General features: G+C 47.9%; 2 protein-coding genes and 1 long non-coding RNA gene across 5 annotated transcripts in view; 2 read left to right on the plus strand and 1 right to left on the minus strand.

Annotated features, from left to right (window-relative positions):
• The window catches only part of ASB13 (ankyrin repeat and SOCS box containing 13), a 300,312-nt gene that overhangs the window by 113,304 nt on the left and 162,472 nt on the right, over nt 1–24,536 (plus strand). The window lies entirely within an intron of this gene.
• Nucleotides 3,436–14,866, plus strand: LOC133259239 (uncharacterized). The gene is made up of 3 exons (XR_009740321.1): nt 3,436–3,688; nt 11,983–12,353; nt 13,633–14,866. It is a non-coding gene; the product is annotated as an uncharacterized LOC133259239 (long non-coding RNA).
• NET1 (neuroepithelial cell transforming 1) overlaps nt 18,125–24,536 on the minus strand; it is a 34,830-nt gene continuing 28,418 nt past the window's right edge. For all 3 annotated transcript variants that reach the window (XM_061436466.1, XM_061436468.1, XM_061436467.1), the window contains 8 exons: nt 24,169–24,336; nt 23,730–23,792; nt 23,314–23,410; nt 22,895–22,971; nt 22,061–22,318; nt 21,478–21,648; nt 20,313–20,499; nt 18,125–19,968 (listed from right to left, as the gene is read on the minus strand). In XM_061436466.1, the coding sequence (XP_061292450.1) occupies nt 19,580–19,968; nt 20,313–20,499; nt 21,478–21,648; nt 22,061–22,318; nt 22,895–22,971; nt 23,314–23,410; nt 23,730–23,792; nt 24,169–24,336 (1,410 nt within the window). In that variant the 3' untranslated portion in view covers nt 18,125–19,579. The remainder of the gene's footprint in view (nt 19,969–20,312; nt 20,500–21,477; nt 21,649–22,060; nt 22,319–22,894; nt 22,972–23,313; nt 23,411–23,729; nt 23,793–24,168; nt 24,337–24,536) is intronic.

The following is a 24,536-nucleotide window of genomic DNA, read 5'->3' on the forward strand; positions in this document are numbered from 1 at the left end:
GCACGTGGGGTTCCCTTGAGCCTCTCCCCATTCCACTCAGCCCTAATGGGGGACCCTAGGACTCCAGGCAGAGAAGGCAATGGCACCCCACTCAGGTATTCTTGCCTGGAAAATCCCATGGATGGAGGAGCTTGGTAGGCTGCAGTCCATGGGGTCTCGAAGAGTCAGACACAACTGAGCGACTTCACTTTCACTTTCACTTTCATGCATTGGAGAAGGAAATGGCAACCCACTCCAGTGTTCTTGCCTGGAGAATCCCAGGGATGGGGGGAGCCTGGTGGGCTGCCGTCTATGGGGTCACACAAAGTCAGACACGACTGAAGCGACTTAGCAGCAGCAGCAGCAGGACTCCAGGAGGCCCCTCTTTGATGCCCGTGGTTGAGGAGGGTGGGGGGAGTGCTATGAGTGGGATGGGGCAGACGGGACTCGAGTGTCTGCCTGAGCTCCAGTCAGAACCTGGGGCCAGAGTCTGGACCAGGGGTGGGACACGCCTGCCCCTCTGGTGATATTTATTGCCCTTTGCATGTAGCCATCTGAAAGAAAACTCTGTGTGTGTGTATGTCCTGCATTTGAGATATGGGGACTAATAGAGCCAAGTTGGGAGCCCTGGAGGACCAGCCCTGCCTTACCTGAAGGAGGGCGGGATGGTCAAGACGTGGGAAGGACCAGAGATGCTGTGATGGGGTAATGGGAGGGGATCACACTTGAGGGGTGGGCGGTATTTCCCATCAGATCCTAGCTCAGGCTCAGGGAGGAAGGTGCCCCTAAACCCTTCGGCTCCAGCCCTTCGGGGCCCCTTTGGGGTTGGGGCTCTGAAGCAGCTCCCTGGGTGTGCGTGCGCCCACAGAGGAGCTGGGGAGAGGCCAGAAGTCAGAGATGGGAGGAGCATCCCCCCTTCCACCCCCTGATGTCAAGCTGAGGTGCCATTGGAACCTGGGTTTTTGCAGTGTTGCTGTGTAGTTTCTAAAAACCATTCTGGCCAGAGCCAAGGCAGAGGTTCTCAGTGCAGGGTGGAGACGGACAGAATCTGCTTACCTGGAGGGCTATAGCAAAACACCTGCCCAGCCCTTTACCCTCCCCTATTCCTGTTCGAGGGCGAATGACAGAGCAGTGTACCCGTGCAGAGGGGGTGGGGCCAGACCATCAAGGTGTGCTGTAGCACCGATTAAGTGTTTCCATTTGGGGATATTTTCAGTGGGTCACTGGGCCCCGTGACATCACACCCACTGCACGGTCCATCCTAGCCCTGTCCTCGGGGTCTCCCTGAAGCCCCCTGCTCAGGCCTGGGCTAGAGGGGGAGGAAGACAGAGAAGACAGGCAGGAGCTCTGGTCCCTGAGGGTTCCCAGGGTGGGATCGGGTGTGGCGTCTGGTGGAGACAAGAGGGAGATGAGGAAGGGGGCGGAGGCTGCTCCCTCCTCCTGAGATTTCAGGGGTGGGGCGTCCAGGATGGGGGTGGACTCCCCCAGAAAGTCCCCATTCTCTTAGGGACGCAGGTCACAGAAGGTGAGTTTCTAAATGAGAGATTCTTAAATGCCAAGCTGGTCCAAGGCGAAGGGCTCCAGGCTCTGCATGGAAACAAGGAAAATAAAGATGTTTGGATGAACTTGATGTATTCAGTTTTTAAAGTTCTGAGAACATGCTCTTTCTATAGTTCAAATGTCCTTTCTTTAATGAAATGACTCCCATGGCAGATGGTTTTTTTTTTTTTTTCCCTTTCACGTACTTCCTTTGAAACATGGGGAATCCCATGTTAATTTTGACATCTTACTGTCCTGTGAGGCCCCAACCTCTGAGAAGAACAGCTCCAGCTTGTGGTACATAAAACTGATCTTCTCAGGCTCTATTACAAAGCCACAGTTATCAAGACAGTATGGTACTGGCACAAAGACAGAAATTTTGATCAATGGAACAAAATAGAAAGCCCAGAGATAAATCCACGCACATATGGACACCTTATCTTTGACAAAGGAGGCAAGAATATACAATAGATTAAAGACAATCTCTTTAACAAGTGGTGCTGGGAAAACTGGTCAACCACTTGTAAAAGAATGAAACTAGAACACTTTCTAACACCATACACAAAAATAAACTCAAAATGGATTAAAGATCTCAACGTAAGACCAGAAACTATAAAACTCCTAGAGGAGAACATAGGCAAAACACTCTCTGACATACATCACAGCAGGATCCTCTATGACCCACCTCCCAGAATATTGGAAATAAAAGCAAAAATAAACAAATGGGACCTAATTAAACTTAAAAGCTTCTGCACAACAAAGGAAACTATTAGCAAGGTGAAAAGACAGCCTTCAGAATTGGAGAAAATAATAGCAAATGAAGCAACTGACAAACAACTAATCTCAAAAATATACAAGCAACTCCTACAGGTCAACTCCAGAAAAATAAATGACCCAATCAAAAAATGGGCCAAAGAACTAAATAGACATTTCTCCAAAGAAGACATACAGATGGCTAACAAACACATGAAAAGATGCTCAACATCACTCATTATCAGAGAAATGCAAATCAAAACCACTATGAGGTACCATTTCACACCAGTCAGAATGGCTGTGATCCAAAAGTCTACAAGCAATAAATGCTGGAGAGGGTGTGGAGAAAAGGGAACTCTCTTACACTGTTGGTGGGAATAAAAACTAGTACAGCCACTATGGAGAACAATGTGGAGATTCCTTAAAAAACTGGAAATAGAACTGCCTTAGGATCCAGCAATCCCACTGCTGGGCATACACACTGAGGAAACCAGAAGGGAAAGAGACACGTGTACCCCAATGTTCATCGCAGCACTGTTTCTAATAGCCAGGACATGGAAGCAACCTAGATGTCCATCAGCAGATGAATGGATAAGAAAGCTGTGGTACATATACACAATGGAGTATTACTCAGCCATTAAAAAGAATTCATTTGAATCAGTTCTAATAAGATGGATGAAACTGGAACCTATTATACAGAGTGAAGTAAGCCAGAAAGAAAAACACCAATACAGTATACTAACGCATATATATGGAATTTAGAAAGATGGTAACAATAACCCTGTGTACGAGACAGCAAAAGAGACACTGATGTATAGATCAGTCTTATGGACTCTGTGGGAGAGGGAGAGGGTGGGGAGATTTGGGAGAAGGGCATTGAAACATGTATAATATCATGTATAAAACGAGTCGCCAGTCCAGGTTTGATGCACGATGCTGGATGTTTGGGGCTGGTGCACTGGGATGACCCAGAGGGAGGGTATGGGGAGGGAGGAGGGAGGAGGGTTCAGGATGGGGAACACAGGTATACCTGTGGCGGATTCATTTCGATATTTGGCAAAACTAATACAATATTGTAAAGTTTAAAGATAAAATAAAATAAAAAAACAAAAAACCCTGATCTTCTTCCCTTTAAAAAAAATGATTCTTCTGTCTTTGAAGAAGTATGAGGCTCATACCTGGGAAGAGCAGACTCTAGGATTGTGGCGGGGGAGGAGGGGAGGAGGAGAAGGGTAGGGAGGAGGAGGGGAGGAAAGAGGAGGAGATGGAGGAGGGAACCCGGAAGCACTTGGTTCCCTAGGCCGGCTGGTGCTAAGATGCTAATGTACATGTGTGTTTAGTCACTTCAGTTGTGTGTGACTCTGTGACCCCATGGACTGTAGCCTTCCCAGTCTCCTCTGTCCAAGGGATTCTCCAGGTAAGAATACTGTTGCCATGCCCTCCTCCAGATCTTCCTGACCCAGGGATTGATCCCGGGTCTCCTGCATCTTCTGTGTTGGCAGGCAGATTCTTAACTGCTGAGTCACAGGGCAAGCCCAGGATACTAATACATGGATGCTATTTTACTCTCCATATCTGTGTGTGTAAAGATGTTATACTGAGAACAATGCAAGCAGTTCATGAATAGTTAGAGCTCGCAGAGGGAAAGAGAGAGATGAAGCCACCAGCAGCCTCTGGCTGGTGTGAGAACTTTGAGGCTCATCCCTGCTGAGCTGTTGCTGAAGAGGGCTTGCTGGGGCCACAAGGCAGGAAGAAAGCCGCAGCAGTTTCTCTTCATCTGTTGTCCCGGGAACAGAGAGGGAATCGTGAGTCTGGGAGAGGAAGTGACTTGTTTCAGGGCTCTGATGAGAGACGGACCTGGAGGGACCTCAGGACTCCATCGGCACAGTTGATTTCCATGGAGATTCCTGCAGCCCCGCCCCTGGAGGAAGTAGCCCTGGGGAGGGGTCTTCTGGGTGGGCTGGTGGGGACCAAGGCTGGACCAGCCTCTCAAAGCTGTGGGCCTGCATTTGAGTGCCTTTCTCCTTCCACCTGACACTGCAGGGGGCACAGAAATGGCTTCACATTGGCTCCAGGGGGCCTGAATGACCTTGGAGTGGGGACCCCAGGTTACCTACTCCCCTCAGAAGCAGCCCCACTCAGTCTCGACCCCAGGGGAACGGCAGAGCCAGCTGGAAGTTCCTGGCTGTAGGTCAGATCAGGAAACCTGGGCCTCCAAAAGCCATTTCTCTGAAAGTCCACTTGCTAAGACTAGTTCTGCAAAACGTCAACTTGCTGTTCACCCCCAATTTACCAAACAATTATCTCTAAGGACACTAAGGATTACAGAGATTCACACTGGATAAGATGCTCTGAGCAGTTTCTGAATATTTCTCTGGTTTTCTTTGTTCAGTTAGATATTTTAGTTTTTAGTTTGTGGCTTGGAAATTGGTTTTGTTGCTGTCAGTTCACGTCAACATTGAACCATAACCTGACAGAGATGAACAGTCTCTGAGTCTTTCTTTCTTTTTTAGTATATTGGGGAAGGGAACCGATTCCTTTCAAGGTGGAGTAGCTAAACCCTTGGCCTTAAGAATTGTAGATGGATGGGGTGGGTTTCTCTTGAATAGATTTTCAAAACAGACTGCTGCTTCAATACTCCTTTCAATTTACAGATTTGTTAACTGCCTCCATCAAAGCGCTATTTTGCATATGTTTTAAGTATTTGATAATTGCTCATGTCTGAAATGTGTCACACACAAAACTGACATTTGGCTGACCAGAACTAAACTGACACATCTGTGGGAACTGGCTGGGGTGAAACCACTTTGGCGAAAACAAAACTAATTTCAACTAAAGCAAAAATTCCCCCCAATCCTTCGAGGTAATAATATTAATGAATTATGCTTTTTGTTGTTCAGTCACTAAGTCTTGTCTGTGAAGGACAGGGGAACCTGGTGTGCTGCAGTCCATTGAAGTCACAAAGAGTGGGACACACAACTAAAGCAAAAATTCCCCCAAATCCTTCGAAGTATTAATTTTAACGAATTATGCTTTTTGTTGTTGTTCAGTCGCTAAGTTGTGTCTGCGAAGGACAGGGGAGCCTGGTGTGCTGCAGTCCATGGGGTCACAAAGAGTTGGACACAACTGAGCGACTGAACAACAACAGGGTCTGTAGAGACACAGAGAGGTTTGTTACGGGAACTGGCTCATGCATTATGGAGGCAAAGCCCCAGGATCTGCTCCCTGTGGGTGGAGGCCCAGGAGAGTTCAGTCCAGACCTGAAGGCTAGGCTTCAAGGGGCTGACGGGGTACACCCTGATGTCAGCCTGAAGGCTCAAACCAGGAGACCCCTGTCCAAGGGCGGGGGAAGGCGGAGGTCTTGGCTCAAAGCAGGGAGTGAACTCGCCCTTCCCCTGCCTTTTCGTTCTGCTTGGACCCTCAATGGATTGGGCGATGACCCCCCTTGCCTCCCGGCACTGGGAAGGGAAATCTGCTGAATCAGGTCGAATTCGTATCACTGCTGTACACACCCCTCCCACCTGCACCCAGAAACACGGCTCCTGCAGCTCTTGGGGCATCTCTTAGCCCCGCCAATATGACACACAGAATTAACCATCACTCGGTGGAGGACGGAAGTAGGAGATCCCTGCGCAGGTAACTGGCAGGACAGATGATGATCTGGACGTCAGGCCACTGGTTCCAGCTGATAAGACCTCAGATCGATGCTCCTCTCTTCCCCCGCAAAGTTGGGAAGAATAGGTTCTCAACAGATTCAGCTGTGCTCCAGGTCCTCAGAAACCCTCTAGATTAATTATCCAGCCCCATTTGCTCTGTCACCCCACCCAGGTTCTGAGCTTTGAGGTCATGAACATGGCCCCTTCACCCAGATTTTGCTAGATGGTCACAGTCCAGAGGGCACAGCCCTGCATCTGAGAAGCCAGGGCCTGCCTCCTCCCTCCTGGCATCGCCCAGCATAGATGACCTCATCCGCTCCTCCCATGCTCCGCTCCATGTTACTGCAACCTGGGAAAAGGCCTGTGCCTCTGCAAGCTCCTTCTTGCTCACCTGCATCTGTTTGCTATCTCTGGCACTTGGGTCTCTTTCCCGCCTAGATGGCCCCATCCCAGGGCACGGCAGGAAATTTCCACATCATCCCTGCCAGTCCAGCCTGAGCCCGCCTTTGCTATAAGCCATGATTCCTTTTAATTTTTTTTTTAAATTTAGCCTTTTTATTTTGTATTGCAGAATAGCCAGTTAACGATGTTGTGATAGTTTCAGCTGAACAGAGAGGGACTCAGACATACATACACATGTATCTATTCTCCCCCAAACTCCCCTCCCATCCAGGCTGCTACCTAACACTGAGCAGAGTTCCCTGAGCTGTACAGCAGGTCCTTGCTGGTTATCCATCTTAAATATAGCAGAGTGTACTTATATATAGCTGTGATATATTGAGTGCTGGCTGCCAATTAAAGTACCTGGAGAGCTTCGGAAAAGGTTACATGTGGCCCCCACAATGTTCTGAACCCACAGTTGGTCGGGGGGGTCCTTGATGTTCTGGGGTCCCTGGCTTTGCCCTCTGCTTCATGCTCCCAGGTGCTTGGTGGCCGAGGTGAGAAAGTGAGAAGAGAAAGAAGCACTTACTTGCCTCCAAAGCCACAGTTCTGCCTGATGACCTGGGCCTCCTCCGCCCCGCTGGTCAGGGGGCAGTGCGCTGGGAGAATTGGGGTGGTGAGCACGGCTCAGGCTAGAGGCCGCTGTCGCCCAAGTCAAGTCTGAGTCACTTTGGGAGCTGACGGTGCTCTCCCGGTTGACTCGCAGCCCCCTGCACCTGCTTTGCCCCCCAGAGCCAAGCCTGGATCCCTGGTCTTTCTGCCTGGCTGACCTGGGACCCAGATGGGAGTCAGATCTGGGGAGGGGGTTGCAGGTGCTCTTGGCAAACTGAGTTTTCCTGCATCCAGAGCCGTGGGTACCCACGTGGGTGCCGATGATGCTTACCTGCTCATTCATTCCTTCCACAGTGTTTCCTTGAGCCGGGTCTGAGGATGGGAGGGGGTGGTCACAGGAGCCGCAGGAGGAGACGGAGCTGCCCCGAGTATGCAAACAGGAGCGAGTTCTCCCCGGGAGAGCCGGGCTTTTGCTGAAGCTCAGATTCCTTTCTGACTTCATCTTCCCATCCTTCCCTCCCTTCAACATATTTCTGGGTAGAGTGCTCTCCAGCCCTGGTGACGAAAGAGAGTGCCCACTTTGAAAGCTCCCTGTGCTGGGGACAAACCTGGGCACAGATGAGAGCTGGAAGAGGGGGTGCCCACTGGAGCACTCCTCCCCCACCGAGATGGGGGATTCATCCTGCCGGGGGCAGAGATGGTTGGACAGGACGTTTCAGTGGGTCTCTCAGTGTTGGGGGCTTCGAAGACCACGTGGGTTGTGGGCAATGCGAGTTTCTAGCAGTTGCTCACAAACGTGTGTTGAGGCTCCCAAGCTCCTGAGGGCGGAGTCAGGGAGGTTCTTCCGCTGCCTGGGCATGCGTCCGGGTGGCCGCCCATCCCTGACCACACGTGGAAAACAGATGATGCAGCACTTGCGGTTTGTTCGGTGAGAACACCATTTGGGGAATAACAGGGGTCCTTGGGGGAGAAAAGTTGGGAAGCACTGATGTGAGGTTCTCCAAGACCCTCTATGGCAAGGCCAGCGGGGGAGGAAGGAGGAGGGTCCCAGGCCCTGGGGGTGAAAGCCAGGGGTCGGGCGGGACTCAGGTTCTGACCTGAGCCTCACTCGCTCTGCCTGCTGCCTGTAAGGATGATGGGCCAGTTGTCCTGAGTCCGCCTGGTCTTGGAGAAGGCTGGGAAAGAGCACAGTGGAGACCCTGCCCGAGTCTGGGGGATCTTCACCCATCCCTCGCCCCTTGCTGCTGAGCCCCGCCCCTCCCTCCCCCCGACCCTGTCTGCCCCAGCAGGGGGTTGGGCGGCAGGTGATCCTTGATATGAGGACCCAGCCCTGTAGCCAGGGCTCAGCTGCCCTCTGGGGCGATGGCCCAGTCGATGACGGGGGTCACGGTCCTTGAGGGGAAAGAAGGCTGGACGAGGCGCCTGGTCACCAGGAGAAGAGCCCAGGGAAGACCGTGGATGGGAGGGTGGGCTGGGGGTACCAGGATCTCCCCTCAGATGCCCAGGCTCACTTTGCCAGTGGCCTCGGAAGGAGTGAAGCTGACCTTGGTGCTGACCTCGAGTTAGATCTTGGCCCTGGTTTTCTTGTTTGCAAAATGGAGGTGGCAATACTTTTCCCCTGAGGGCTCTATCAAGTGGTACACAGGGCCCAAACCACCTCAGACATGGTAGAGTAAGCACAGAGGCGGCCGCCTGAGGCCGGGGGGTGTGTGTGTCTTGTCACAGGCTCCCAGGTCCCTGTGGATGCCCGGGCCCGAGATGATGGGCTTGTTTTACTCCTGCAACTCTGGGTGGAGCCTGAGAGGTCCATGGGGCTCCGCTTCCTCCTCTGGGTTTTCACGTGGCAGGGAATTTCCTGGCAGGAACCACTGCGGTATCTGTCAGGGCCAGTGGGCAGGGATGCTGGAAACACAGCCATTATTGCTCCCCGGACAATGCTGGTGTCTGGCTCTGTGGGCTGGTGCTGGCGAAGAAAGAAAAAAATAGACTTTTTCAGCACATACTTTCGGACCAGAGGATTGTACTTACGTGTACATTATGATTTTTATGGGGGAAAGAGAGGGGAGAAAGAAACAGAAAAATAATTAAACCAGTAAATCTGTTTCTGTTTTTTTTTTTTAAAATTTTTTGGCTGCTCCACGTTCAGGATCTTAGTTCCCCAACCAGTGGTTGAACTTGTGCCCCCTGCAGTGGAAGCATGGAGTCTTAACCCCTGAACCTCCAGGGGAGTCCTAAACTGGTAGATCTGAAAGGAAGTCCATTGCTGACCAAAGTTTGGGCCTGATGGTGCCCGAGGTGGTGTGAGGACTTAACCTGACAGAGATAGCCAAGGAGAGAGCTGGCCTCCCCCTCCGAGGGGGAGTGTCCCGGGCAGGACTTATCTCCTGGTGTTTTGTTTTCAGGACGCTGATTGTTAGTGTTTGCTTCTATTTATAGTGAGGAAAGCTGGTTTTCCACTTATAATCATGGCCTTTAAAATACATTTACTGAGTGCAGTATGTGTGGAGTAAAGAACAGCAGGTAGTGAATGGTTCAAAAACACCAGAGAATTGTGATGTTGGTTCTAAATGACCCGGCCTCTGGAGATATCCATGCGCCCAAGCCTTTCATTGTCCTGAAGACTGGCGGAGGCCACAGGAGAGGTGGGCTTGACCAGAGTCCCAGGAGGGAAAGATGGGGCATTAGTGCCCTGGAGAACGAGAGAGACTGGGGGTAGAAACAGTGATGATGTAGGAGAAAAGGTCAGAAACTCCTCCAGTGGGACGGCTGAGGTGGGGGCGGGAACAGCTGAGGGCAGAGGACCCTGGACCTCGCTCCTCTGCAGGGGCAGGCTCTGTTGCCCTGGGGAGGGCCCCAGCATGGTCACCGCCTGCCCCGTCCTCAAGCACCGGGGGAGCTTGGGACTCAAGCCAGAGGCCAATATCTGGCCACAGCCACAGGGGGACCCTTTAAAAGCATAGCTTCCAAAACTTCTGATTCTTTGCAAAGTTTTTCAGAAACTTTTGGAGGTCTAAAAACTTGTGTTTTTGCTCATCCGCACAAGCACCATGAACCACTTTCTGCCTCGTGACCTGCAGGTTTCCACCCAACTCTGAGGACAAGTCTATCCTCCGTTGTAAAGTCAAGAGATTGAGTAAGAGTGGGCTGTTCAAGGTCAGCTTGTGGGCCTGGGCCAGTGGGACGCAGGATTTAGGGGCAGAGGGCGGCAGGCCTCAGGCCACAGTGCATGTTTGTGACCTACTCCCCTGTTTGCTGCCCTGGGAGAGTGGCCTTGGTTTCTCTCCCTGAGGTTTATTTTTTGCTCCCTCTGCTTTGGTCCAAGCCCCAGGACATGAAAAGGGAGAACAACCCTGCCTGAACTCTACCTCCCTAAAGGTGAGGGGCTGGGGTATTCACAGGGTAAGGACGCAGCGTGGTCTGAGGTGTGGGGAGAAGGGAAAGGTGATGGGAAATAAAAGGTGAGTTTCACTGTTGTTCTGAGCAGGCCTTGACTAAGCTGTGGGTTTTCCACAGGACACTTGTTCAGTAGATGGAGCAGTTAGCAGCTTCTGAAGGTAGCCTTTTGGTCCCCGATGTCTCAAAGGTCACTAGGCGGACACTCGTGCTTGCCCATTGGGAGGCTTGGTGGTCCCAACCAGCCTGAACCAGACACAACTAACTCCAAATTCTTAGAAAACAACTTGGGCAAACATCTTATTGTTTGTGCTCAGTGACGTGTGGAGGACACGCAAGCCTTTTGTGACGGCAGTGAAAGCAAGCTTGATAAAATGAGGACAGGTACAGGTGTAATGGATTTAACAATTTCCTTTGGTTTCAAAACCTTAGTAAACATGAGTGCATGTATGCTAATTCTCTTCAGTTGTGTCTGACTGCGACTCCATGGACTGTAGCCCACCAGGCTCCACTGTCCATGGGATTCTGCAGGCAAGAACACTGGAGTGGGTTGCCATGCCCTCTTCCAGGGGAGCTTCCCAACTCAGGGAGTGAACCCGCACCTCTTACATCTCCAGCACTGGCAGGCAGGTTCTTTACCACCAGTGCCACCTGTGAAGCCCTAATTTCAGTTTCTCCAGGAGCAAAGTAGCTAGTAGCTAGTTCTGGCCCAGTGTCTTTGATGAGGTTGCCAGTGGCTGGGACGTCCAGTGGCTAAGACTCCACGCTCCCAATGCAAGAGGGCCTGGGTTCAATCCCCAGTCAGGGAACTAGATCCCACATGCCAAGACCCAGTGCAGCAAAATAAATAAAAATTTAAAAAGAAGATGGTGGCTGAGGTTACAGCATCTGAAGGCTTGGCTTGGGACTCAAGGTTTCCTCCCCTGCTCAGGGGCCCCCTCACGCTCTGGGCAAGCTGGTGCTGACTGTGGGCGCGAGGACTCAGTTCCTCTGCCTGGGGGCCTGTCCACACACCAGCGTGAGTGTCCTTACAGCCTGGTGTCTGGCTCCCTCCAGGACCGAGCACAGCAGAGGGGCTTCAGAGTCATGAGCTTTCAGCTCCATCTTATTCTGTTGGTCATGCAGGCCAGCGCTGAGGCACTCCAGGAGGGGGCGGGAGAAGGTCTGAACTCCAGGATGGCGGCTCATGGCAGGCCTGGCTGCCATAGGGCCCTTACAGCACTGAGGGTCTGCATGGGCCAGCTTCCATCTGGTACCTTGACTCTCGCTAAGGCTGAGCCAAGATATTGTGGCTTTTCTGGTTCATTCAGCAGATACGTCTGAGCACTTTTTCTGTGTCAGGAGAACTGGTGGTAAGGACGCAAAGGACAGTAACCTTACAGACCAGTAGAGAAGGTGATGCTGACGGTGGGAAGTGCTCAGTGTCGCGGGGGCAGCAACAGATCCCTGGGGGGACTAGCGGGGGGATGGGTCAATGGGGCCTTGGAGGCGCAGCCTGGAACAGGTGGGGCCTGGCTGGGTCTGAGGGATTGAAACCAAGGATTAGTTAAACCCATCGCACCTGCCTTTACTCATCAAGGTGCTTTTAATTGTTGCTGCAGATGTCTGGCTCATCCTCCAGGCTGCAAGGCGCCTAAACAATAAGACGTTTGCTCCGGTTATTTTCCAGAAAGCTGGAGTCAGCTGTGTCTAGTTCAGCTGCGCAAGAGTCAGCGGTGTCCAGTTTGAGCTGAGCTGGTTGAGACTGGCTGGGACCACTGACCTTTCAACTGAGTGTGCGAACATGCAAAGGCCTGTTGCTGAGCTATGCCTGCACAAAGCGATGACCGGGACACCCTTTTCTATCACCTTTCCCCACGGTCCCGTGTCTCAGACGACCTGCTTCTTCAGTCTTCATCCCATAAACACATAAGCCCCTTGCCTGAGGGGAACCGGATTTGGGGTTTGTTTTCCCATCTCCTTGCTTGGTGGCCCTGCTGATGGACCCTCTCTTTGCTGCAGACCTTGGTGTCTCAGTGTTTTGGGTTGCGGTGCACCCAGGTAAAGAGGAGCCTGGTTGAGGATAGGTAGGAGGGAGAGGGAGGGGGAAAGAGGGGGAGGGGGAATGTGTGGAAGTGGAGGGAGGAGAAGGAGGGAAGAGGGGGAATGGAGAGGGAGGGGGAGAAAGGGGTGGGGAGGAAGGAAGGGAGGGGAGAGGGGAGGAGGGAGGAGGAAGTGGGGAGGGGAAAAGGGAGGAGGGAGACGGAAAGGGGAAGGGAGGGAGAAGGAGGAAAGTGGGGAGGGGGAAGGAGAAAGAGAGGGAGGGAGGGGAAGGAAAAGAGGGAGGGGAGGGGGGAGGGGTAAGTGTGGAAGTGGAGGGAGGACAAAGAGGGAAGAGGGGGATGGGGGAGGAGGGGGAAGGAGGAAAGAGGGAGGGGGAGGGGAAAAGAGGGAGGGAGGGAGGGGGATGGGGAAAGAGGGAGGGAGGGGAAAGGGGAGGGGGAAGGGGAGAGGGGGAGGGAAGGAGGGAGGGAGGAGCACTCTCCCAGGTCAGGGAGCCTGCCTGGCTGCTCAGGGTGCGGGGCATTGCAGGTCAGGGTGTCACTTTCCATGGCTCTGACTGAAGAACCTCATTCCGCACCCTTTGGACCCATGCTGATCAGCAGACAGATGCCAGCATCTGCCCTTGCTAGTCTGTTCCTGCAACAAAGAAAGTGACTGGAAAGTCGGGAGCTCCTGCCCTGGAGGACCTGGCTGTGTTAGCGCTGGAGCATGGCTGCTGAAATAGTTTCCACTTGTGGAAAAGATCGCCTACACGCCCCTACCCCGCAGGCACGCAGCACGTCAGGTTCCAGGGACTCTGCCCAGTTGCTTAGACGCGGTCCTGGAGTGTGTACTGACACGCCTGTGGGTCTCTTTCCCTTGTTTTGGAAAAGCACGCTGCCTGCTGGGATCAGCCACACGGAGGTCTGAGAGGACTTGCCTGACCCGGGCCTACTGTGCCCCCAAAGCTGTGCTGCTCCCTGTGAGATGCGGGCACCTCTGATGCTATGAAAAAGTCACCGCTGGCTATTCACTGACCCCTGTGGTTTGTGAGGTTTGTCCCATGTGGGCTTCATACCCTCTTGTCTCAGGCCGCACTTTCCTTTGGGCAGAGACTCTGGGCAGCCCCCTCCTGTCCTGAGGCTCAGCAGGGCCCTGAAAACACGGTGGTGGAGTGGTAAGAAAGCAGGGGTGAGGGCGCCCCCAACTCTGCAGAGTCAACCTTGGGGGTGCCTTCTGCCCATCTGCTTCCTGCCCCTCCCCCAGTTATCACAGCTTTCATGTTTTTCTCTGGCAGGTGGGTGAGAAGCTGAGAGCTGAGCATCACACCTGGAGATGGAGCCTGGCGGGAAGACGAGCTCATGTTGGCAAAGCTGCATGCTGGCAGATAACAGCCTCTTTTCCAGCCCTGGGGCAGTTTCCAGCTTCTCCAGTCACGTTCAACCCACAGCTGTAGCCGGAGAAGCCAGAGGGGAGAGAGCTACTCCAACCATGGGAGGAAGCCTGCTGCTTCCGGATCCCATCATAGAGCCCCGCTGGGGAGGGGCCAGAGTGGGAGCCCCCCACGGTCCTCCATCCTCGAGCGCAGAGGAGATGGGAGAGAGGCAGCGGTCTCTGCCTGGGGCTGGTCCACCCTAGCTCAGCTGAAACACAGGCTTCTCCAGCCCAGAGTCCATGGGGTTGGACAGAAGGCAGTTTGGGGCCCCTCCCACCCAGACTGTGGGGCAGGCCCAGGACGCATGCCTGTCGTAGATGCTGGCCCTTCAGGAGTGGCTGCCCTGGGTAGGTTGGGGCTGGGATGAAAGCCTGAGGCCTGGTCTCTGGGTCACTGTGTTGGGTAACTGCTGGCCATGTTTGTAGAGCATGCACACTCTTGTGTTCTGATCTCTGCAGACCATCCTTGAAGGATGTGTGCTCCTGGGTCTGGGTAATGTTTTTCCTTTCTCTTAAAAGATAGACTTCTAAGAGCAGCTTTAGGTTCACAGCTAAACTAGGTGGAAAGTGTGACATTTCAATATTCCTCCTCCCTCACACCCGTGGCTTCCCCGTCATCATCTCCACCGGTTGGTACTTGTGTTACAACTGATGACCCCACATGGACATGTCATTATGACCCAGAGTCCACAGTTGACATCAGGGGTCACTGTAGGTGGTGTGTGTCCTGTGGGTTTGGCCAAACAAATAATGACACGTATATTATACATCAATACAGTATCATACAGAGAAGTTTCACTGCCCTAAAAACTCTCTGTTCTCCACCTGTTCATCCCTCCCTCGCCACAATCCCTCAAAATCAGACCTTTTTATCCTTGGCATATCTTGCCTTTTCCGTGACATCAAACTAGTTGCAATCATATAGCGTGTAGCCTTTGTTTCCCCCATGTCTTCATGACTTGACAGCTCGCTTATTTTAGCATGTAATAATATTCCCATCTGGATGCCCTGTAGTTCATTTATCCATCACCTACTGAAGGACACTTTGGTTGTTTTCAAGCTTTGGCAATTATGAATAAAGTCACTGTGAAAAAGCACCCATGTGCAAGTTTTTGTATGGACATGAGCGTCTTAAGAGGCAGGGAGGTGGTTTACTATCTGGTCCTTGCTGGAAGCTTCCCTTGTAGCTCAGTTGGTAAAGAATCTGCCTGCCAATGCAGGAGACCAGTGTTTGATCCCTGGGTTGGGAAGATTCCCTGGAGAAGGAAATGGCAACCCACTCCCGTATTCTTGCCTGGAGAATCCCATGGACAGAGAAGCCTGGCAGGCTACATTCCATGGAGTCACAACAGTCGGACATGGCTTAGTGACTAAACCACCTTGCTGGAAGGTCTCAGGGTCGGGCTGCGTGGAGAAGCTTCCCTGGGGGACCTGGAAACACCTGGTTTCTCACTGGCTTAGCTCCAGGGGGAACCCATGTCCGTGTGTCTGGGAAAGAGGGCAGGCGAAGGAAGCCACTGATGGAGAGGGAAAGGAAAGGCAAATGGGAAGAAAAATAGAGGAAAAGGCTGTGTGGATTGAACCAGAATCCAGATTTTTCTGATCCTGTTGCCAAACGGTAACATAGGACACGGATGTCGAGTCGTTGAGGCAGGTTTGTGTGTCTCTGAGAGGGTAGACAGTAGACCATCCATATTTGATGAACATTCTGCCTTTATTATGAAAAGTGAAGCCTGGGGGTTCAGAGGGGGTTAAGACATTAAGGACTTGGATACAATCCTGGAATTTCATTCTTTTTAACTTTTGCACTTTTAATGAAAAATTTCAAACATCTCTTCAAAGAGATATGCAGAGTATAAATTCTCATGATGCCTCATCTTGCTTCAGCAATTCTCAACTTATGTGGTTTCCTTTTTATCCCTAACTATGCTCTTGCCCTATAATTTTGAAGGAAATCTCAGACCTCATGTGATTTTTATCCATAAAGATTTCAGTGTGTCTCTCTAGGGAGACTGCAATCATAGTACTTCTGTCAAAGATAAAAATACAACCTTATCTTGTGCACTTTACCCAGTCAATTCTGGATATTTTGGATTGTCTTATTTAAAAAACAATTTGCTCGATTTAGGATCCAAACAAGTCCATACAAACATCACAATGGTTTGATATATCTCTTAGGTGTAGGATTCCTCCATCTTTCTCTTTGAATTAATTTTACTTTGCTGAACGAACTCATTTGTCTTAACTTCTTGCAGATTGAACTCAGGCTGACTTTCTTGGCAAGACTGCTTAGGTGGTGGGTGGGCGCCTTGTCTGGAGGTATGGTGGTCTTTATTAATGGTTGACATCTGGATCCATCAGGTCATGAGGGCTTACAAAACGGTGCTATTCTATCCTGCCTTCTTCACTGATTAGCTGGGCCACTGCTCTAAAGAAAACATTCCCTTCGTCAGCTAGTTACCCTGAGATATGGTTTGTGGAGGAAAGGGCAGAATAAATGATTATCAGTTTTCAAAGGAGTTGGGTTTTCTGAGATACTCCAAAGGGCGTTTAAAAAGTGGTGTTTTCTTCTTACGGAATTACTTTGCAGCTCTGGGTTTAAACACTCATTATCTTAGTGAACGTGTCCATTGTCTCAAAGCCTTATGATACATAGGACTATGGACACTGGATCTGAGGAAACAACTGTACCTGGTAAGTCCGAAGACTTGCAGTTTGTTCTGGAATTCCTCACTTATGCAGGCAAAACTCCAAGCCCTTCTGATCTGGGAAGGTCTCTGATCTAGGATTGAGGGAGATTTTCTTTTCTAGGATACTCCTCTCATGGGAACTGGCTTCACTGGACAAAGGGATGCGATTCTTTCTAGAGTGTTCTTTAACGCTGATTAAGAAAAGCCCAGGTTTGCAGGATATTATCAGCTACTTTTACCTCTAGGTCGTGTAACCCTAATAGACAATACCACCCATCCACCAGTGAGTGTCTCCTCGAGGGACTGGCAGTTCTGATGAGGAAGAGAACCAGAGATGCCCACGCGGGTCTGCATCAGTCACCAAGACTGAATCATGGCGGCCCAGGCCAGGCATCTGCTGATGGTTGTAAAATGAACTCAGTCACAGTAGCGTTAGGCATATGTACAGAAAACCAAGCACTGGGCTAGGTGTGCACGTTCGCTCAAGCACTAAGCGTACAGGAGAGCTAAGTCAGCACAAGACTGACCTGGATCAGCCAAGGAGATGCCCGTCTTAATCGATTCAAAGGCGACTTCGTGACAATGGTGCCCCACTGGCTGACAATTCACCCAGGCGCCCGTACCTCCCCTCCCACCTGTGTGCACACAACCAGATCGAGCCCTGGGTTCAGAAAGACCACTCTTTGCTCAAAACAGACAAACACAGTGTTTTGAGTATTCTGCTTGTATATATTTAACTCAGACTCTGTGAAGAGTTTAAAGGCAAACTGAGAAGCAGGTTAAGTAGATATATGTCACTACTACCTACATACCTGCTGGATCAGTGATGACTAAGAGCTGACTTGTGGAATTCTCTGTATCAGAATTACCAGGGGGAGTGTTGACAAGTATAAATTAGGACCCCTGTACCCCACCCCACTCCCACTGATTCAGTGAAACAGGTGTGGAAATTGGGGGAGGGGAGCTGGGGGTGAGGCCCGGTTATCTTCATTTTTTTTCAAAGTACCCCTCATGACTCATGCCCAAACAGGCTTGAGAACTACTGGAATAATCAGAGATTTTCAAATACAGATGCAATTTCTGAAGGGTGTTCATTCTATACAATTACTCAGTTTCTGGGTCTTATTTCTGCCCTAGAGTGATCCCAGGAGAGCTATATAGTTTCCAATAAAACATCTTTTGATTAAGAACATCTGAACCATCATTGTTTCTACAACTTAGGAAGCTTATCAAGGTAACTCTGGAAGAAACTGTATCTTACAACATCTCTAGGAACGATTAGAAATCTTGCCGATTTCCGATCACAACCACTGGTGTAATCTACACTATTAGGTTTGAGTTTGCAGAGGTAGAAACCTGAGTTACCTAAATTAAAATCTGAAATTAGATTAATGAAGGTCCTTTGTTAATAGCTCGACTACTGTATCCAGAAAGTGGCCAGGTGTTCAGCTGTCTTCAATTCAACTGCTGTTTCTGATTAGAGTGTGTTCTAATTGGTTTAATAAGATTCAAAAAACTTGACCTAATCTTTCTCTTTTTGATGCATTTCGAAGGCGTATTTGTGACCTTCTAAAACCTCTGTGAGGCTTGTCATCACCTCCTTGGCTGTAGCAGCATGTTCTGGCAGAGGTCCAGCAAACATCCACCAGTCAGGAAACCTTTAGGTGATTATGGGTGTGACTTTTTTTTTTTTTAATTGTATAATTCATTTATACAGAGAAATCATTTGGAATTAATTATTTACAGTCTTTTTCAGTTTTCATTTCCACTGGCCAGATACAGTTCACATAACAGTCCACGTTTACTGGAACAGTCACCATGACAAATCTTCCACGACATGGGTTTTCAGTCCTCCCCCGTCCAAGACAATGATTATATTTGAACAGAAACTTTTCAGAGTAAAACACTCACCAGTCTCTTTTCCCCTCTTACGAATAAATCTGCCAGAATGGATCTAATATGGTCAAATTTTCAACACATTTCCTTTTCTTTTCAAACCCCTTATTTGCAAGTACTGTAAATCAAGGCAAACACCATTCACATCCCCCAAGCCTTCTACGACTTACTACATACTCTCGACTTCAGCTTTTACTATCTCTTCTCAGAAATGTCTGACACAATCAGACATTTTTACTTTAAGACAAAACTACACTCTTTTTCCCTCTGTTTTTTTTTTTTAAAATACTTATTACCAGTCAATTGCCTTCCCTCTTGCTTTTCAGAGAATATTAACTTTCCATGAAATCCTTAAGATGGTTTTCTTTCAGTAGTTCAGAACACACTGAGTCATTTCATGTGTGTCCACCACCCTGAAACACTACACTTTAAAAATCGCAATTTTCTTAATTGGCTCAAAAACAGTATGGCTTGATTTCACTTGGTAAAGTTAATATGATTTAAAAACATACATACATACACACATTTTTAATCAAGGGAGAAAAATACTTTAAAGACGTGCCAATTTGAAAAGGGATCAAAGTAAAAAAAGGAAAGACTAAAAACTACTTTACAATAAAAAAAAAATTAAATAATCGGCAGGTTAAATCAATGAAAAATGAGGAATGTAGAGTGAAAAACAAACTAATAAAAAGCATTCCAGTTGGCAAAATGGAAAACCGATTAAGTTTGGTTTGTTTTCCAAGAACTTATGTTTCAATGTAAATTTTGAAATATTACAAATATTCCAAGTAGATCTTAGATGCCAATGTTACAATTTCAAATTTTGCATGCAAAGTTCATCAAAGAAACACTGGTAAAATCCTGGTATTTGTAAAATTTTAAGTTTTGGCAAATACTGTAAATATCACAATTGGTATTAAAAAGTCATGATGAGTGCAGAATGAAAATACCTGTTAAGTATTTCATTTGATTAAAAATACCAGGTTTGCATGTTCTAAATGATCTGAGAAGAAAAAAACAAACAAACTGCAGTTTAACAGTAATCTGTATATGTATCTTTAGCTGCCATTAAAAAAAATAAAAGAACAACAACCAAAACCAACCAAACACACAGAAGACATGAGACGGGTACTGAGTAATGCTGCCGTGCTCACAGGACAGAAAGAAAAACTGTACAACGTCATAAATAAAGTCTCTCGCAGCTGTTGCCCAGAGCTTCCTTTATACCAGGGTCTCCTTCCGCTTGCCACCGACCTGGGCTCTGTCCCTGGCTTTGCGGAGGCTGGTCTGGGCTCGGGGTGCTTTCATGCCCGTCGTGTGGTCTGCTGTGTGCACCGGGGCGCCACACTCAGCAGCGTCTCCATCAGCTTTGCCCTGAGTCATGCTAGAGACCATGGATGCCTGTCTCTGGGCCCTGGCGTTGCTGGTGGTGGTGGGGTTCTCCCTGCACTCCTGGTGGAGCTCCGAGGGGCCAGTGGCCTGCTGGAAAGGGGCGATGGCATTGCGGATGCAGCTGAACCACTGCTGCTTGTGGAACACGTCGTTGGCTTGGAGTGTGTGGGACTGGCCCAGACAGGGGTCTTGGAAGCGAACTCGGAAAATGTTTTTAGCTAGAAAAATAAACATTGACAAAAGGAAATAGACTTAGAAAGCTATTCCTAGATGTGGTCCGACTACATGAGTATGGGTGCTGGTCTCCCCACAGCAGGCACATCTAGGAGGCAGTGCCCTATGTATCATGTATGTATGAGGCAGTGCCCATGTGTATCAGGTACACATGCGGGAGTCAGAGCACCACAGCACCTGACGACTCAGCGAGTGGACCAGCTCGCGATGACAGAACCCATTTCATGTTTAGTGTGTTGTCTGGGGACAGATTCTTAATTATTAAAGCTGAAATCATTTAGGTTCTGAGTTTATGATCATTGAAACCATTTTAAAGTGTGACTGGTACCTTTATCTGAGTTGCCAAAAGCCCCTCGGAAGGACCCTCCCATCCTCACGTCTCCATCCTGCAGGTCTTCCAAGACCAGCTCCTGGACGGGGATGGGCTGCCGGTAAACCTGGTAGGAGTGACGCTCGTTTCGAGTAACAGGTCGAGTCAACACCAAGATGTCTTGAAACAGGAAAATGTGCAGTTTCTGGAGAAGCGAGAAACAAATACTTCTTAAATGTAGAACTTTGTGACTTTAAGTGAGTGAAATCCATTGTTAAAAAAAATGTGACTGGATCTTAATTTTACCAAATTGATTTACTAAGATCTCCTTACAAATGACTTCATAGAGATGGCGCTTTAAAAGCAATGCACATTCTCCTTGGAGAGCTTTTCTCACTGTAGACTATATACAACTTTTCTGTCCATGTGTAACATTAGATCAGCAGCAGCTGAGCAAACGCCACGCACCACCAAGACCTGTCGGTGGCGACGTGACTGGAAATGCCAGGACTGTACACTACAGTCTTCTAACAGGGCAAGAACTTAAAAATGTAAGCTGGTAAAAATGTTAATGGTTCTGTTTTGTCTAAACAGAGACAAACCTAAGCTTTTATAGAACAATGAAGCCTTATAAGAGAAATCAGAGATGGAAGATTAACTCTTTTCAAACAGAACCTCAACTTATGAATTGGGCTTCTGAAAAGCACATGATGAAATAAAAAAACCATTCCACGTGTATACTTAGTTTCAGCAGGTACCTTTGTAACTAAGATTGAAAAAAGAAGTGTGCTCTCATTCTATGTGCTGTCAAAGTTTGTTTCATAGTGCTAAAAACTTCCACTACTATAAACTCTTCAAAAAATTATTCTGAAGGATATGCTTTTTTATTAAACATCATAAAACTAGTAATTTATTTAGAAAGGAACCCCTAGCCAAACAAGTTGACTTATGCTTCAAAACTAAAAAATAAATTATTACTGATTCTCCATCAAGACATTTAAGTCACTCTGTAATGACAGAAACCAACTATTTGCTTTATCAAAGCTGATAACATAAAATCCAGTTACTTTCAGTATGTGATGAGTTTATTTTATAAACCTGCTTCATAATTCATGTGGAAAAAACTAAACAATGGGAAGAGGGCAGGAACTGCTCACTTCACATTAGTGTTAAATGCACTTACGTGTCCATTTTTATTTTTCAGTTCCCCATGGCAGAGCAACACTTTGCTTGATTCAATTCTAGGGTCCTTCTGCTTTTCCTCCAGATACTCCAGCTTGTCAATGTAATATTGGCATTCTGATTCACCTTTCTTCACGTTGATATCAGAGAGAACTCCTTGTATTATTAGTATCTAAAAAATTATATATATACAAAAAAATCAATGGTGCATTTTCAGCATATTAATTTATCCCTGTTTTCCTACAGGATTAAAATGATAAAATTTTACAACTTGAAGGGACCCCAGCAATCAGATAATTCAGTCAGTCCCTTCATTTTACAGTGTCAGCCACACTGGTGATTTGCCTTAAGTCACATAGCTAGCTAATGAAAGAGGTCAGATTAGAACCCAGTCTTCCGACTAAAACATAGATAAAACATCTATTACACCTCTTTACTAGTGCATAGTGCGCTAACATACAAGAACTGAAAGTTCATGTACTCATTCAGCATGCAGAAGCTGTGAGGGGATCACTGTATATCTTTCTCAGGCAAGCTAACATGCAAACTGGCAAAGCACAGGAACCACTTCTTGGGTTACTTACAGCCTTCTCCAGGAGCTGAACATCCGGGTGGTCTTTGGGAGTATGTCTAAGAATCTCTTTCAACAGTAAAGGGTATTTGACAAGGCGGCTTCGAGGAATATCGAGGAAGCTCCAGAGATCCAGTTTTCGGCTGAAGGGAGACTCCAGACACCGCTGGAGGAAGTCCTGGACTCTTGGGTCCTGTTTCTTCTGATCCAGAAGAGCCTTGGCTGCCAGCTGGTTACTGCAGTAGCCTTTGTAGGCATTCAAGCCCGGCAACTAAAGAGCAGTAAGAGAAATCAAAGAATAGTCCATTAGTGAGACTGCAACATGTCTGTTTCTAAGACATGAAAGTGAAAGTGAAGTCGCTTAGTCGTGTCCAACTCTTTGCGACCCCGTGGACTGTAGCATACCAGGCTCCTCCGTCCATGAAACTTAGAGCTATTCGTGAAAGTTTTTAACAAGCTGTGAAGATTCTCCTGCAGGTGATAATGGGTGACTGTTCTCTCACTTGACTGTACATGCAAAGGCTGTCTTTCATCACAGAACCCCAGCCATTCCTCCTAGAACAGGGCCTGGCATCGGCAGGCACTCAGATGTTAACTGAGAGAGTAAGACAGGTAATTAACAGATGTAATGTGGGAATTCTGTCCAAGGAGGAACATATTCTTAAAACAAATGAAACAGTGTCATTCATGATATGTTTTTCTTAAACAGTGACTGTAACTTCTATGTACATTTGTTCAGTTTAAGTGCCCCATTTATCTGATTTCAGAATCCACTAACTGGATCAAATCAGTGTGATTCTGATCACAAGTGACAAGCCTGCCCTGTCTGCATAAACCTGCTACATACCCAGTTCACGAGAATCTGGCCAACATGCTCCACTGTCCCGCCAGGCTTGGTGGCTTCTCCTATTCTCTCCAACAAATCTGAAGTGTAAGAAAGCAGAAATTCCAAGAACAAGTTTATTTAAAAATAATTCAGGGAGGAGCAAGACAGTGGTAGGGGGTTAAGAGGTACAAACTACTATGTATGATACAAATAAGCTACAAAGACATACTGCACAGCACAGGGAATGTAGCCGTAGCTTTAAACGGAGTATAATATTTACAAATAGTAATCACTATGCTGTACACCTGAAACTAATGTTGTAAATCAACTCTATGTCAATAAAAATTTCAAAAATATCCTGAACTAAATTAGAAGTTTAGATTTAAAATTACTTGTTGTTGCTGTTCAGAATCTTACGAAAATTAGGGAGCACAACTTACCTTCATGCAGAGGTATGTAAGCATCCAAATCACCAAATATATGTGTGAGCTCCTCTTCTGACATAATAGACAGCTTTAACATGGGGTCGTGGTAGGCCTGTTGGAGGAGAGAAGTACATCACACACAGATCAAGCAAATAAAACACAAAGAGAGGTCCGCATGTGAATCAAGCCTGACTATGTAAAAACCAGCATGACTACTATTTTATACATAACAGAAATTAAAGTACATGTTCATCTTGAAAAACTCTTCCTGATATTCATATTTGAAGAAATGAGTCTAATAAACCTCATCTAAAATTAATATACACCAGTAGATATTCTCTACTTTTCAACTTCTAAAGGTAACATCCTTTAGAATTTGTGGAATATAATTCTTAAAACCTATGGCACAGGACAGAAAGTTCTTTACTGACCTTTCTTGCAAGTTTTAGGTCCTCAATTAAGTCCTGTTCCCCTCGGGACATTTCATAGATTGCCTAAAAAAATCCAGCAAACATCACAGGTCACTCCTTCCTTTCAGAAAGGAAAATTACATGCAATGGATAGTTACCATTATTTAACTTATGTTTGAACAGCGCTTTTCAAAGTGACTCAGTCTGAACACTATAATTCAGAATGGAACCTCTAATAAGAGGATGCCATACGTTTCATATTCTACCCCATCAGGGTGTTAAACCAAATGACCACCACCTTCTGCAAGTGCTGAAAACGGCTACTCAAATGCAAAAATGCAAGTTTATCTTGCCGGAGGTGTTAGTTTGCTATTCTTCCGACAAAACACATGTTTAAGAATCAGAGTCTATGTTTCATTTTATGCTAGTGCACATAAAAGTCTTGCTGTGGGGTGCACACCTCTTGACGTCTGATCTCCCTGGAGGTTAGAGACTGCTTCATGCTACCGTCTAACGTCTCTGACCACAGGGCGCTGCTTCTCCTCTTGGCAGGCACTGGGACTGTCGACCTGCTGGAAAACTTTTGGGCTGAAGCTGGGGATCTGCTGTCACCACGAAGGGTAAATGACTTAAAAGAAAAGAAAGAAAAGTGAATAAGAAAAAGCTTTGGAGGATACAGAAACTATTTATTTTTTCCTCAAAAAAAAAAAAAAAGGGACAAATTAAAAGGTTCTGGCAGTTTCTTTATGCATAAAAGTCATTTATGCCAGCTTCAATCTGACAGTATTATAAAATATTTGTCAGTCAAAATTACTTTCTGGGAATAAA

This window comes from Bos javanicus, chromosome 13 (assembly GCF_032452875.1).
Source record: "Bos javanicus breed banteng chromosome 13, ARS-OSU_banteng_1.0, whole genome shotgun sequence".
Classification (NCBI taxonomy): domain Eukaryota; kingdom Metazoa; phylum Chordata; class Mammalia; order Artiodactyla; family Bovidae; genus Bos; species Bos javanicus.